General features: G+C 49.0%; 1 protein-coding gene across 2 annotated transcripts in view; it reads right to left on the reverse strand.

Annotated features, from left to right (window-relative positions):
• KPNA3 (karyopherin subunit alpha 3) overlaps positions 1–16,726 on the reverse strand; it is a 743,375-nt gene that overhangs the window by 246,594 nt on the left and 480,055 nt on the right. For both annotated transcript variants that reach the window (XM_085621926.1, XM_085621927.1), the window contains one exon: positions 6,277–6,348. In XM_085621926.1, the coding sequence (XP_085478052.1) occupies positions 6,277–6,348 (72 nt within the window). The remainder of the gene's footprint in view (positions 1–6,276; positions 6,349–16,726) is intronic.

Consider the following 16,726-nt stretch of genomic DNA (forward strand, 5'->3'; position numbering starts at 1 on the left):
TCTACTTCCCCACTTGCCCTGTGTAAGTGACCAGGAGCTCAGCTCCCACAGCCGCGTGGCCTGCCTGCAAGCAGCCACCAACCAAAGGCCCCCTACCCGCCACAGGCTATCATTGGGCCTGCTCTCTCTGCACCCGTGTGCCGCTGAGGGTTTAACAACTGTACCTACCTGACCCTGAGTCTGTGCCCAGAACCTTAACTCTGCCTGAAAGCCGATAACTCACTTTTTCTCCATAGGGTAACACAGTCTGGTTTTCACTTGGAATTTCTGTGTCGAGTTTTGAAACTTTGAAATATTCACTAAAAATCACCTAACAAAAACGAAATTACTCACCTGTTATCAGGAGAGATCCCAGTGCTGGATCTTTGTGCCCAGCACTGACCCTGCAAAGCAATTCCATCTGTGATTTACCGATAACCAAACTTTCCTCCATAGGATAACATTGCCTGGTTTTTGCCATAAATTCTTCTAAGTGTCGATTTTTGAAACATACAAATATTCCTTAAAGTCGCCTGTGTAACAAAAACGATTTCTTTTAACTGTTTACAGGAGATGCACCAGGGCTGAATCTAGGATCCAGCCCTGAGTAAGAAAAACCTATGCAAAGTTATTGATATTGTGTTTACTTTAAAATTCCCATTGAGCTCAATGTTATAATTGTGTTTAACTTGTGTTGCCTATTGCAACAACTGTAACTATTGCATTTAAAAGTCTATTGCTTATTGAAAGTATTTAAATAAAGCATCTCATTCTGAGAAAGTATTTGGATACCTACTTGTGGTTCTGAAATAAAACAATATATTTTTATATACAAAACAATTGGCCTAGAGTGCAGTTCTTGAATGTATGAGACCATTTGCTGACTGAGTGTGTACAACAAATGCTTTACACTGTCCTCTGATACTGCCTTAGTACTCGACCAAGCTACCACTTTAGAGAGTAAGGTTATATCTAACTTTAACCTCTGCCAAACCTCTGGGGACTGTGGACTCTGTGCACCCTGTACCTTACCTTGGTACATACAGAGCCACTTTCTTACAAGCTTACACAACATATAACTGGCTGAAAAATGTACTGAACAACAATGGGATGGAAAGGCTATGAAACTGGCTAACAAAGCTGGATTCATTTGCACAATGAAAAGATTGTAATCAAACACAATTGCTTGCCTCAGGATTCATGGAGCATGGCTCCCAAGACTGGAAGGCGTTTAACAGGCAGGACCAATACCCTTTGCTAAAGCAGCGGTAACAACTGTAAAGCAGAAGACTGTTTGTTTACTCCTGAGGCGGAAGCCGGGAGATTGCTTGTTTTAAATATTGGAGTCACTTGCTACTGTGTGTGTTTTTAACTCACTGCCTATCTCCCTGAGCACCCCCACGCAGCGGACCCTAGCGCTGACGTAGGGAAAATTGCCTAATTGACGACACCTGGTCGAGCACTCAGGCCACGCCCACCTCGCTGACCACGCCTCCCGCATCCAGTACATAAGGCGCGCTGATCACGAACGCGCCCAGAAGACTGTTTGTTTACTCCTGAGGCGGAAGCCGGGAGATTGCTTGTTTTAAATATTGGAGTCACTTGCTACTGTGTGTGTTTTTAACTCACTGCCTATCTCCCTGAGCACCCCCACGCAGCGGACCCTAGCGCTGACGTAGGGAAAATTGCCTAATTGACGACACCTGGTCGAGCACTCAGGCCACGCCCACCTCGCTGACCACGCCTCCCGCATCCAGTACATAAGGCGCGCTGATCACGAACGCGCCCAGAAGACTGTTTGTTTACTCCTGAGGCGGAAGCCGGGAGATTGCTTGTTTTAAATATTGGAGTCACTTGCTACTGTGTGTGTTTTTAACTCACTGCCTATCTCCCTGAGCACCCCCACGCAGCGGACCCTAGCGCTGACGTAGGGAAAATTGCCTAATTGACGACACCTGGTCGAGCACTCAGGCCACGCCCACCTAGCTGACTACGCCCCCCCTCTCTACTAAAATGTGTCTATTCAGGAAGCGCAGCGGACGAGCGCAGCGGGAGCGCCGTCTGCGCGCCGAAGGCGCGCCTAAGGCAAGCCCGTCTGCGCCAGACCGCGCCCAGAGCCCGGACCCCTGGTTCGCCCTCCCCAGGCCACCACTTACTCCAGGGATACCTTGCTGGAACTCCGAATTCCCCCAACCCCCTCCTGCAGCTACTCGATCTCGCTCGCTGAAGGGAACTCTTGCTGTCGTTCATGCTCGTACAGTTTCCATCTAGAGCCAACGTTGAAACCCATCACCCTCAATATGGCCCTGCTTAACTGCAGATCCCTCCCAAAGCATCAAACGGAAATTAAACTGCTCCTGAAATACTCCGACATCGAAATCCTATTCCTAACGGAAACTTGGCTCGCAGCAGGATCAGAGCCAGATATCGTTCAGTCACTTCCACCGGATTACCTGATTAAATTCCACAACAGACCGGTAGGCATCGGCGGAGGAATCGCTGTTATTTACAGAGACTACTTCGCATGTCAATTCAGAGATAGTCCCATACTGGACTGCGAAAACATCCTCTTCTCAGTGAGTCGCCCACCATCGCTCACACTCTCGGGACTATTAGTTTATCGTCCCCCTGGACCAATCCGCCACTTTTGCGAGTCACTCATTGACTCTGTCTCCTCCCTGGCCTGTACTACGCCGAATTTTACGACACTGGGAGATTTAAATCTCCATCTCGACGACCCCTCCAACAAACCGGCGATGGACCTCAAAGCCGACCTAGGTTCACTCAGCCTCGAATTACTCAATAACTTCCCTACTCACATCAAAGGTCACCTGTTGGATCCAGTGTTCTCCAACCTCCCCCGTCTCACAGCTAGGCCCCCTATCCCCACTCCATGGTCAGACCATTTCTTGGTCCCATTCGAGCTACTGCTATCCACCGAACCTCTGGGTAAACCCCCTCCCCAACCCCCGGATCGCCCGTGGAAAAAACTGGACAACAGCGCCTGGGCTCAGGCTCTATCCTCCACCTCCCCCCTCCTGGACGAAGACCCCGTCCTTAGCAGAAACTCAGCTCCGGGATTGGATCCATCAATCCCTAGATAACATTCTGCCACCCAAACCAATGCCTAGTAGGAACAAATCGACCAACTCTCCCTGGTACACCCAGGAACTCCGTTCCCTAAAAAAGAGCTGCAAAAAATTAGAACGCGCCTGGAGGAAAAATTGGTCCACAGCCTCCAAAATCGAATACAGAAGCGCTATCAAGCTCTACAAAGCCGCAATTAAATCCACCCAGGCCACCTTCTTTGAAGGAAAGATTGCGGCAGCAGCTAACTCAGCGAAGGAAACATACCGCATAGTTCGGCTCCTCACCAAAATCCAGGACCCTCCCCCCCCTCCTGACCCTGAAGGTGTGAGATGCAATCAAATGGCCAACTTCTTCTCCGCAAAAATTGACAAAATACTCACCTCACTCCCCGCACCCTCTGCTTCTCTCCATCCTATTGCATCCCCCCTTCTGCCGGAGGCTCCCTGCCTGCGAGCCTTTGATCAGATCTCCACGGAAGCTTTTTTAGAAACCCTGAAAGCTGTAAAAAGTGGCTCACCAGCGGACCCTGCTCCCATCAGTAAGATGAAACTGGTCGCCCCCACCATTGCCCAACCCTTCACTTATCTAATAAACGCCTCCTTCAGGAGTGGCACCGTGCCAGCCAACTGGAAAAAGGCTACGGTCAAAGCCCTCCTAAAGAAACCCCACCTGGACCCTCTAGACCCCTCCAACTTCAGGCCGATTTCACTCCTCCCAGGGATTAGTAAAGTGGCTGAACGAATAGCTAACAAACAGCTATCCTCCTTTTTGGAGTCCAATCACTTACTACGCGACTCCCAGACTGGCTTTAGACCGGGCCAAGGCACCGACACCGCCTTGCTCGCAGTTGAAGAGGCGAGAGCCATCATAGACGCAGGAGGATCAGTGGCAGTGATCCTTCTCGATTTAAGTGCCGCCTTCGACACGGTGGACCATTCCATCCTGGTCCACCGGCTGAGCCAACTGGGAATCACTGACTCGGCCCTCGCATGGATTAAATCCTTCCTCGAGGGAAGATCATTCCAGGTTTCAGACGGCTTCTCCACGTCCAAACCCCTACCTATGCAGTGTGGGGTCCCTCAGGGCTCCTCCCTTAGCCCCACACTTTTTAATGTCTATATGGCCCCCCTCGAAGACATCATCACTCCCTTCGGTGTCAAGTCAGTGATGTACGCTGACGACACCCAGTTGGTTGTGTCCATTAACCACTCTGACTCTAGCTTAGGAAACCTGGCCATTTGTCTAGAAGGGATCTCACAATGGATGTCGGACTCTAGACTCAAGCTCAACGGCGACAAATCCGAAATCCTCCTACTGGGCAATCAACACAAATTACCCGTAAACCTTTCCTGGCCAGCCTGCATGGGCACCTACCCTACTCCCAAAACAGAAGTCAAAAGTCTAGGTATCTGGCTTGACCAGAACCTTAACTTCAAAACCCAGGCTAGGAAAACATCAGGGACCTGCTTCGGCTTAATCCGTATGGCCCGTAAGATCCTCCACCTGATCCCTTTCCATTCCAGGAAACTACTGATGCAGGGACTGGTCAACTCAAGACTTGATTATGGTAACATCCTATACTTGGGAGCCCCTGCATCAGTCACTCAAAAACTCCAGGTGGCCCAAAACGCCGCAGCTAGAGTCCTCACGGGAACTAAAGCACGGAATTCGGCGGAACCTGCCCTCAAGAGCCTACATTGGCTCCCAGTAAAAGAGCGCATTACGTTCAAAACGCTCTGCATACGGCACAAAATTCTGCAAGATAAAGGCCCCCCAATACTCAGATCCTTGATGAAACTTCACAAAGCTAGCCGTCATCTAAGATCTGATTCACTTGTACTGGCATCCATCCCGAGAATAAAAAAGGCAAGATCGGGCGGCCGCAGGTTCGTCTATAACGCGCCTAAACTATGGAACTCCCTCCCTTTACCCATGAGGAGTGAGCAGAATTTACTAGCATTCCGAAAAAAATTAAAAACCTGGCTCTTCCCCTAAACATTTTCCTGCACCCCACTGGGAATAAACTAAGTCCTCTTAGCGCTGGGATGCCCAAGGGTAGCTATGCGCTCTATAAATCCACATCCAAATCGAGCACGTAAATTACCAGTAACAAGAAACCACTCATTTGGGGTATCAAGGCGCAACATTTAGACCAGCCTCAATTGCAAGATTGCTTTTAATAAACATGTTGCCTAAAATAATTTATTGATTTTATTACATCAACAGTTTTATATTTTTCCATAATGCAACTATATTCACAATGACAGCATATACTATGTTGTCTACAGAAACTGAGAAACTGATTGGGCAATAACATGTAGAGAAGTCGAAGAAAAATCAGTTATTCATATATCATGATTAGTCCTTAAAACTATCGCCTGTGGTGCCTAAATGTATGTTAGGGACAGAGGAGGAACTTATTGAGCTGTACATTTTTGATGGGTTAGTGAGCACAAATCTTAAGGCACAAATAAATAGAATATTTGCTCACAAGTGTTACCTGTACGAAGTGACTGCTCAAGAGCACATTTAACCCTCCTTGGTACAACCAGAAAAGTAGCCTAGTTGGAGCACAGCCAATATAACAAATATGGAGACATTCTCCTTTTGGTACAGCCAATAATGAATGTAAAGGTCACCTCAAAACTGTATGCAGTCATTAAGTCCTTTGGATCAAGAGAATGTTTTATCAATTGGCCTAAGGGGCAACTGCTGACAGTGGTAACAACACTATCAGGAAGCTATAAACCTCCACTGCTAAAGGCTTAAAATCAAAATCTTGGACTTGACAATCCGCGGAAGCCGAAATACTTAAAATACTGTACCTTAAGAATCGAAAGATAGCTCCCCTTCCACCTCATGTTACCGACTTCAAATTAGTGACAAAGAAAGGTGGCTTAAAGAACAAAGGTCTAGAGTTCAATTTTTATCACTATAAACAAGCCAAAGCTTGTGGCAGAGTGTGGGCAGGGAATAAAAAGGCACGGTGCAAGGAATTTACTCTACACCAAGCTGTACATTTTTAAACTGCAATAGAATTTTTTTTTACAAGCAACAGTCTAACAGGTGGTGCCTAAAAGTAGAAACATAGACTTGCATTGCAAAAATGTGAAATAAACATGGATTTTAATGTTAAAAAAAAATGGCAATCACAAACTCACAAATCAGAGGGCACACTTTTGGAATGCTTAAAGGTAACCCACTAACCTGGTCTTTTTTGCCACTTATTGTCAAATTGCTTATTGCCCAGGCAGCTTCCTTCTGCGTCCCAAAGTCTCCCTAAAAAGAAAACCAAAACAGGTTATCCTCATTTTTCATTAAAAAAATTCTTTAAAGAAATTCATGGATATCTATACTGTATTTCTCTTTCTGCCAATATTTCCTATTGAAAACCTAAGATCTACCTGTGCCTATAATGCTATCACAGGTCCTAAGAACAAGGTGGGGGAGGAGGGTCATAAGTAAAGTACAAACTGATTGTTACAGGTAACTTTTTTCATTTACAATCGGTTACTATGGTAGAGTCACATGCAGTACTCTTCATCCAGTAAACGGGCGACGGGCATGGGACAAAAGAGTATTGACACAGTCTTCAACACAACACTGTCAGGCCAACTTTACCCTCCATTCTAGTCTCAATTTAAATAAAACGTTTTGTGAAAAGAAACTGACCACACTGCTGCCCTGTAGATGTGATTAAGTCTTGGATTTCCTAAGTGATTAAAGCTCCTTTTTGTGCGTCAAATTCAGATTAGCTGCAGCCACAATCAGTCAATTGGCCTGCCCAGAACAGGTTTTAATAAAAGAGACATTCATTAAGCCAATACAGGCTTTGAAATGCCCTTCCCTTTATGGAGTTATCCAAAGGAAACTAACAGCTGGTTAGAAGTGTGGTAAGGTTTTGATGTCTAGATAATGAGAGCAGTCAACCTGGAGGTGGTACGAAAAGCAGTGTATACCCTTTCATCTATCTCAGGCCTGATTCAATCTGTAAAGTGCTGAATCTATTTGCTTCCTGTTCCATGTCTACTTCGGTCTGAAGTGCTGCAATGAGGTGTCAAGAACAAGGCGTACACAAGTGCTGTGTAGCTTCAGTGCATAAGTCTGAATCCTGTGCCTTTGTTAAATCCCATGGATGTCAGCCATGTGTAACCAAGTCTGGGTAGGAAATGGCAGGACTAGCTGAGGCAGTTGGAATTGCAAGCAGCCTAGTGGTGGTATTGCAAGACAGGTCATGCAACAAATGAAGAGATAAAAAAAAAAAATCTGGTTATGGCAGTGATGCACAAGTTACTACTTGTGTAACGATATATCTGAAAGACATTAGTTAGTGATAGATTCCTTACCTTAGAATATCCCCAGGCGTCAGACTGGATCAGGAAAGCTTTCGGCAGCAGTACCCCTGCGCGTCGATAGGCGTCGTCGTACAGCTCCACATGCGTCACTGGCGACGTATTTGCCAAGATGACGTCACTGGAGCTACTTAGACGCGCCCGGACGTCAGTTCTGTACACAACTTTCAACGACAGGAACGCAGAGCCATGTAAGCTACTGCCCACTGGTGCATAGAAACTAGGGCCCGAAAGGATGACCGTAACCCTAGAAATCAGTTCGCAGAACGGGGAGGATGGGTAGGGTGGTAAGGAATCTATCACTGACTAATGTCTCTTACAGATCTATCGTTACACAAGTAGGAACTTGTGCATCTGAAAGAGACACGGAAGTGATAGATTCCTTACCTTAGAATAGATACCCCAGCAATACCAACCCCGGTGGTGGGTCTGCGAACAAGATTACACCAAAAAGTCAAGGAGAACAGAACGGTCAAAGAAGCCGCCTCTCCGGACCAGACTGTCAAGGCAATAATGATTTGTAAAAGTGTGCAGCAAAGCCCACGTGGCAGCCTGACAGATGTCCTGCAGGGGGACACCGCGTCCCAATGCAGTAGTAGCTGCTGTCGCCCTGGTAGAACGCAGCCCCACCGGAGGTTCCTTTTTAGCCATAGAATAACAGGCCTTGATACACAAGACGACCCAGCGGGAGATAGTCCTCTTGTGAACAGCCCGGCCTTTCTTGGCGCCTGCGTAGCCAACAAAGAGCTGGTCATCCACCCGGAATGCTTGTGTGCAATTCAGGTAAAAGGAGAGCGCACGTTTTTGGTCCAGACGGTGGATCCTCTCTTCCTCTCTGGAAGGGTGCAGAGGCGGAAAGAAAGTGGGCAAGGTGATAGTCTGCCCGATGTGGAAGGCAGTGACAACCTTTGGCAAGAAGGAAGGACGAGTACGAAGTACAACCTTGTCTGGATGAACAGAAAAGGAGGCTTACAGGAAAGAGCATGAAGCTCACTCACTCTCCTGGCAGAGGTGATAGCCACCAGGAAGGCAGTTTTGAAAGTCAAAAGACTTAAAGGACAATTGTGAAGCGGCTCAAAGGGAGCACACATGAGATAAGTCAAAACAAGATTAAAGTCTCACTGAGGCATTATGAAAGGAACAGGAGGGAACATGCGTAATGCCTTTTAAGAATCTCTGTACAACAGGGGACTTAAAAAGAAGGCTGATCTGGAAGCCTCAGAAAGGCTGAAATGGCCGAAAGGTAGCCCTTGATAGTGCCCTGAGCAGAGCCCTGCCGGGCCAAAGAAAGAAAGAACAAAAGTACCTCAGAAAGGGGGTCCACAGTCTTGGCTGTGCACCATGCCACAAATGTATTCTACCTGCAGGCGTATACCGATTTAGTGGGACGTACGCCTGGCTGCAAGAATGACATCACAGACTTCGGGAGGCAAGTCAAATGGAATCAGCTGTCGCTGCTCAATCTCCACGCATGTAGGTGGAGGCTGGACAGGTTCGGGTGGAGAACCGTCCCCTGCTGCTGTGAACCGTCCCCTGCTGCTGTGACAGAAGATCCTCCCGCAGAGGCAGTCGGATCGGGGGATCCAGGCTCATACTGAGTAGCTCGGGATACCAAACTCTTCGAGCCCAGTCCGGAGCCACAAGGATGACTTGGGCCCATGACTTGGGCCCGGTCGTGCCTGATTTTCTTCAGCACTATGGGTAGAAGAGGTAAAGGCGTACAACAGACCGCAGCTCCACTCGCGATGAAAAGCGTCGCCGAGCGAGTGCCGCCTTGGAAATTCCAACACGCAGAACTGCGGACATTGCGCGTTCTTTTCTGTGGCGAATAGATCTAACCAAGGCTCTCCCCTTTGTCGAAAGACCTTGCGCCACCTCCGAGTGAAGACGCCATTCGTGATCCATCAGACATTGGCGGCTGAGTTTGTCCGCCCTGGTGTCCAAAGAACCCCTGCCAGGTGTTGAACCGTCAAGGAGATGCTGTGACGTTCCAGCCATGTCCAGAGGCGTAGTGCCGCCTGACATAGGGTCCACGACCCCACTCAGTTTGTTGCAATTCCACATGGCGGTGGTGTTGTTCGTGAACACCTTCACTACCTTCCCCCTGACAGAGGGAAGGCATGCCTTCAGTGCAAGAAGGATCACCCAAAGCTCCATAAAGTTTATATGGAGCCGGGACTCTGCCGGAGACCAGAGGCCTCTGATCACCGCCTCTCCTATGTGGCCACCCCATCCCAGGAGGGACACATCCGTCACCACTGTGTGCTCCGGTTGGGGAAGGGAGAGGGATCTGCCGCTGACCCAATGCTGATTCGTGAGCCACCACTGCAATTGTTGTGCAGTGCCCTCCGAGATCTGGACGTAGTCGGAAAGGTTCCCCTGATGCTGCGCCCACTGTAACTTCAGGTCCCACTGCAGAGCCCGCATGTGCCACCTGGCATGGTTGGTCAGCAGGATGCAGAAGGCCATGAGTCCCAGCAGCCTCAAGGTCATCTTGACCGAAACCCAGGACAAGGGCTGAAAGATGGGAATCCTAGCCCGAATGTCTTGGACTCGCTGTTCGGGAGGATAAACCCTAAACTGCGCCGTGTCCAGAACCGCTCCGATGAAGAGGAGCTTCTGAGAGGGAATCAGGTGCGACTTCAGTACGTTGATGGAAAACCCCAGCAAATGCAGGAGGTCGGCCGTAGTCTGGAGATGGGAGACGACTGTGTGGGGCAACCAGTCACTGAGATAGGTGAAGACTGAAACCCCTGATCTGCGCAGATCAGCTGCAACCACCATCACTTTTGTGAACACCCGAGGGGCGCTGGTAAGGCCAAAGGGGAGCACGGTGAACTGAAAATGCTCCTGGCCCACCGTGAATCGCAGGCAACGCTGATGGGCCGGCAGGACGGGAATATGAAAATAAGCGTCCTGCAGGTCCAGTGCCACCATTCAGTCTTGTGGGTCGAGAGCAGACAAGACCTGAGCCAGAGTGAGCATTTTGAACTTCTCCTTACGGAGGAAGCGATTTATGCTCCGAAGGTCTAAGATGGGATGTAGACCCTTGTCCTTCTTTGGAACCAAGAAGTAGTGGGAGTAACAACCACGACCTACTTCTGGCGTCGGAATGCGCTCAATGGCCCCCTTGGCCAAGAGGACGGTAACTTCCTGCTGGAGAAGTGCCAAATGATCCCCTGACATGCGGTGGAATGGCTGGGGGGGGGGTAGACTCGAAGGGGAGGGGGTAGCCCTGAAAATCAATCTCCAAAACCCACCTGTCTGATGTAATGGTGCGCCAGTGGGGGTGATGATCAATCCTGCCCCCCACTGGCGTCTGGTGGGCCTGAAACACCGGACTAGGAAGGTGTGGAGGCACGGGCAGCTGGGGTGTTAGTGGACTGACCCGCACGCTGGCCCTGTGACCCGCCTCTGCGAGCACCACGTCTGCGGCTGCGCTGGGACTGTTACTGCACAGGCTTGTTCTGAAATGAACGTGTTTGTACGCCCCTTCCGGAGCTTCGAAAGGAACGAAAGAGATGCGGAAGGAGTACGTGTAGCCAAAAGGCGTAAGGACTTGGCCGTGGCCCGAGAGTCCTTGAAACGCTCCAATGTGAAATCTGCCTTATCACCAAAGAGGCGAGTGCATCGAAGGGCATGTCCATCAAAGTATTCTGGACATCTGCCGAAAAACCAGTCGTCCTCAACCAGGGATGACAACGGAGCGCCACCGTTGTGGAAATCGCCCTACCCAGCGAATCTGCCGTTTCAAGACCACAACGTATAGTGAATTTGGCTGGTTCTCTCCCCTCCATAAGAGCTCGGGAGAGAACTGCCTGGGCCCCCTCCGGACACTGAGGTAGCACTTGTTCGACCGCATCCCAAACAGAATGGGAATAGCGACCCAAGAGCCAGGCAGTGTTCACAGACTGCAGTCCAGAACTTGCGGAAGAATAAATCTTCTTGCCAAACTGCTCAAACTTCTTGGATTCCTTGTCTGGTGGAGCAGAAGGAAACTCACTCGGGACGTCAAGGCTTGAACCACCAAACTCTCAGGTGTAGGGTGTTGGGTGAGGAAGGCAGGTTCGCCCGGAGCCAGGCAATGGCGTCGGCCTACACCCTTGTCCACAGGGGCCCCTGTGTTGGGCCGGGACCAGGTGCCCAGAAGCACATCAGTAGGTGCATCATTAAACGGCAACAGCGGTTCTGTAGAAGAAGAGGCTGGCCGAAGCACTTCAGTCAGTAGGTTGGTCCTGACAGCCACAGTAGGGAGCTCAAGGCCAAGAGCCCCAGCCGTTCTATGTAGCACCGTGGAAAAGGTACCACTCTCCCCCATAGTAGCTGAAGGGGATGGTGAACCAGGCACCGGAGTGTAATCTGGGCCACCGGCCTCCGCCGCCTCATCCCAGTCGGGGACAGACTCGCACTGTGCTGCGAGAGGGTCTTCAAACCCCTCCCAGTCCTCCCCTTCCTCCACAAGTGGACGAGGACGTGGGCAAATAAAAGGGTAAAAGTTCCCCATCGGCGTCAGGAGACATCCCTCCAGCACAGTGTCGACGTCGGAAAAGAAGTCTATGCCGGCCGCCGGAGTCGGCGACGTCTATGTTGGCGGAGGGCATACGGGGTCCACCGGCAAGAACAGGGAGCCCCAGCCGGAGCCATGAAGGTCTCTGGGCGTCTACGTCGGGGCAGGAGCTTGCGACGTTGAGGAACGCGGAACAGTGGGGCCGGCAGGGCCACGAAGTAATGCCATTGGGGCGGCACGCACCGAAGATACGTGCCATTGCAGACACGAACTCTTGCAATTCGGCCAGAGTTACCGATGGACCCGGGAAAGGTGGGTAAGCCAACGGTAACTGCTCAGGCTCCGTTGGAGCAGCAGGCGGGGGCACCACCTGCCCCCTCAGCCGCGTCCCGCGACCGCCGAGGGGAGTACGAAGAGCGGCGACGCTTCTTCGACTTCTTGTGCTTCGCCTTACCTGACTCAGAGTGCGAAGACTTTGAATGATGGTGCTTGCTCTGTGACCGGGCCCTCAACCTCCCACGGGATCGGGAACAACGTGGGGCCGACTCCCGGGCATCCAGCCACTTTTGGGACCGCTCCCACAAATTTTTCGGAGCCATGGCCCAGCAGTGGGCACACGACTCTGTGTCGTGGTCACGCCCCAGGCAGAAGAGATACTCACGGTGCGGGTCCGTCAGCGACATCGTGCACAGACAGGCCCTGCTAAGTTTGAAACCGGGCATCACTATGCACCACGGGTAAGTTTACTAACAAATTATAACAAACAAATACTTAGTCAACAAGTGACAGGGTACCGCTCTCTCCGTATCTGCACTTGCTAGCGCAGAATAAGAAAGTACTGACGTCAGCGCACGTGGGCGCATCTAAGTAGCTCCAGCGACGTCATCTCGGCGAATACGACGCCAGCGACGCACGCAGAGCCATACGACGACGCCTATCAACGCGCAGGGGTACTGCTGACGAAAGCTTTCCAGATCCAGTCTGATGCCTGGGGATATTCTAAGGTAAGGAATCTATCACCAACGTGTCTCTTTCAGATAGGTCTTACAGCCGGGCCAATAAAAGATTTTAAAATCGGTCAGCACTCTGCCTTACATTTTTGTCAGTAAGACTACATATCTCTGTTCCTTCACCTGTTATTGGCTGGCTGTGTTCTGTTTTCATCTCTCATGAAGCAAGTGACCCAGACTGCTGTTGATGGGGACCTTTGGGTCTGATGATTTATATGGTTCTGAGTCATTTGGTAGGACACTTTGTAATTTGTGGACCAATGCCTTACCCAGTCACCATCTGTGGACTGGCTTTAATATATTTAGCTGTTTCACCGGCAAAGGGGCTCCTTCATTTCACATCACTACAATATTTGATTTGCATTTCTACATGCCACTGTATTTGGTCTCCACCCTACTGCACTTTGAAGAGATTAGAGTCTTAACTTGATCATTTAATGCACTTCATTACTCGACTGTTGCAACGTAACATGAATGAAAGGGTCAGAAAAGCCCTGTATGCCAGGTGAAAATCTTATACAAAACCCTTGATGGTGCTGGTATTTTACATGAGGGAACTGCCTGCTTTAAGCCTTTTGCAAAAGGCTGAGTAATATAGATTTTGAATATAAATCTGTAACTCCTTGTTTCGATAGCAAGTTCAATGGCAGCCACGTGTGAATGCATACGTTTACACACCAGGAAATATTGCTTGAGAGTTTGCAAAAATGTTATAACAGGGACAGAAGCATTTAGTGGTTGACCGGAGGAGCTTTGGAATTAATTGCTAAGCGTGTCCGCTTTGGGGTGTACCCTGCATAAAGCAGTATTGCTAAGCTTTGAGAGACAGAGGCCTCAGTCCTGATATGAGCTCTAGATGAGTTCCCACAAAGTGAAAACAATGCTGTACTTGGAAGTAAACCGGTTTCAGTGAGTAATCCTCAGTTTAGCCTCAGTAGCTTAGCACACACACAAAGGCCTTCCTCAGATGTGTGTGATACATTAACAGCAACTCTAAAACAACATTACAGTGAACAAACATTTACATTTTCAAAACACAAAATTTTAATTAAATCGGATGTAGGACTCCAGAGGTATCCAAACACCCAATTGGGATCCTATTTTGAAAATCAAAATATATCAGATGAATTGAATCTCAACCGTACTCTAGCTGGGTCCATGTTGTCAGGACTGTCATTTCTTCTCTAGTACACAAAAGCTCCCCAAATCAGAACTTCATCGTACGACAGACCGATTTCAGACCAGGCCATGGCCGGTCCACGGATAGATAGCATGGCATTGAGAACAGTAATGGAATGGTGATCGTGTGCTCATTCTCAGAGGAGATACCACATGTGGAAATGTTTTCAGGCCCGACCGTAACCAAATATTGAGGCTTCAATGGTTTTTCTCCAACATTATATTAGAAGTTGTGAATGATTTATTAGGAAAGGACATAAAAAGCATCTAACAAATGTAAAGAACACACCAAACCTTAAGCCTTTCCTGTCCCCAAGGAATGCTGGTTGAGTACAAAGAATCTGGTTCAAATGAGAACAAACTGACAAAACCAACATGTTTCACATATGCAGGAGCTATTGGCTTCTAGACAAGTTGTACAGCAGCATAGTTTTTTTTCCTTCTTTTGACAGGACGGTAAAAACCGAAAAAAGCTATGATGCAGCCAACACAGACATGGAAAGGGTTGGGAGGGATTAGAAGCAGCAAGGATCATGGGAGGGATTAGAAGCAGTACGCACATAGGTGAAGAAGCAGCCTGGGCAAGGAGCAGGTGGGAAGGGAAGAAGCAGTCGGACAAGGGGTAGGTGCTAGGGGAAGAAGCACTCTTGACAAATGAGTGGGGGTGGGGAGCAGCCCTAAAAAGATGGATGGGGGAAGGGAAGACGCGGCACGGACAAGGGGGGAGAGGAAACGAGAGGGGAAGAAGCGGCATGGACAGGAGGAAGGTGGAACGGGAGGGGAAGAAGCGGCACCCACAAGGGGGGGGGGGGGAGGCAGGAGGGGAAGAAGCTGCACAGACATGGGGGGTGGGAGGGGAAGAAGCAGCAGGGGGGGGCGGGAGGGGAAGAAGCAGCAGGGGGAGGCGGGAGGGGAAGAAGCAGCAGGGGGGGCAGGAGGGGAAGAAGCAGCAGGGGGAGGCAGGAGGGGAAGAAGCGGCAGGGGAGGGGAAGAAGCGACACAGACATGGGTAGGCGAAGAATCGACACGGACAGGGGGAGGTGGGTTGAAGAAGCGGCACAGACATGGGGTTGGGAGGGGAAGAAGTGGCACGGACAAGGAGGTGGGGAAGAAGCAGCAGCACAGACAGGGAAGCAGCAGCACAGACAGTGGAAGGGGAAGAAGCAGCATGGGCAAAGAAGCAACACAACAAGAAGAAAAAAAGAAAATAGTGACTCAATCACACTTCGAGGAGCGGAAGGACACTAATCAAATTGAAGCAATCAGTAATTGGCAAGAGCTCCAAATGAAAGAAGTGGAAGGGAAAGTGGCAAGCACTTGTCAATTAGGAGGCATCACATAAGAGTGACAATGAAGACAACAAATGGTAAGCAATTGACGGGCTTGAAGCCCCCTTGTAGGAAATAAGATCTCTCGCAAGAGACAGCACATGCTCACTGTTTTAGGCGAGACCTAAAAAAGATTTTCGCCACTTTCAGTTAGGTCATAGTCCTAATTCCAGTTACCACGGTTATCTTCCAGGTGTACGGAGGACATTTTGTCTCTCTTCCATATTTTTCCTGTCCAAGGAAAAAGGTTCCTTAGCAGGCAGATTCCCTCTGAACAGACTGCAGAGAAATAGTATACGGGGGTCACCAAGCGGTGAATTACTTAAGCCTTGAGAACATCCTTCCAGTTTCAGTGAAACAGGGTGCAGCTTTCCTCAGCACAGAGCAGACAGTTTTCAATCCCACATGTTCCAGTCAGCTCTGTAATGAGCGGTCGCACACCTTTTTATTTTTTAGTTGACCCCAAATCGCATTGGCAAATTTGAACTAATTAAGTTAGAATTCCTGTACATCACTCTCCTACCATACTCTGACATTTCCTGCTTCAGCTCGACACAAGACAACTCAAGGTATCCCAACGTTTTGAATGCTACAGAAATTCAGAATGGCATATTGAAGCCTAACTGAAATATTCATCTACTCCGCTGTCTAAACACTTTCCCAAAGTCAGCGTACCACAGAAACCTACTTGCACTCTTAAAAAAAAAAATCACTTTTGTCTGTTGGTACTATGCAGCGAGTTGACTGTTCACTCTGTATCAGAACTCTGATAACAGACGGTCTAATTCTGGTAGAGATCATATAACGTGTGGGGTTTGAACTATAGAGAAGCTCCAATTTTGACACCTTTACGCAAATGTATATACTGTGACAGCTGGATGAAGATGAAAAGCATATTTCCAGTGAGGCAATGTCCTGCAAGCATCTCCACGCCAAGAAACTAACATGTTTATAGGTATTTCCCATTGAGCTAATGATTGGAAACCATTCTGGGAGCATTATAAATAGCCTCAAATTGTTACATTTTGCAAACATGCACGTTTCTATGCTGGAACCTCCGTCAATACTATAAGAAGAGCTCAAAGCATTTCCACAGAGTGCTCAACCCTAAAAGTGAAGTCTTAGTATTAATGAATCACATATACAAGCTTGAGCAATTTAAACCTATGGATACAAGCCATGCCTTAGTGACAGTCAATTTTATTTTGAAGATCTGTATGGCGGTACTGTAAACTGGCAGCCACAGAGTTTATTTTGAGTTGCAGGGGCCTGGTTATACTC

This window comes from Triturus cristatus, chromosome 8 (assembly GCF_964204655.1).
Source record: "Triturus cristatus chromosome 8, aTriCri1.1, whole genome shotgun sequence".
Lineage (NCBI taxonomy): Eukaryota > Metazoa > Chordata > Amphibia > Caudata > Salamandridae > Triturus > Triturus cristatus.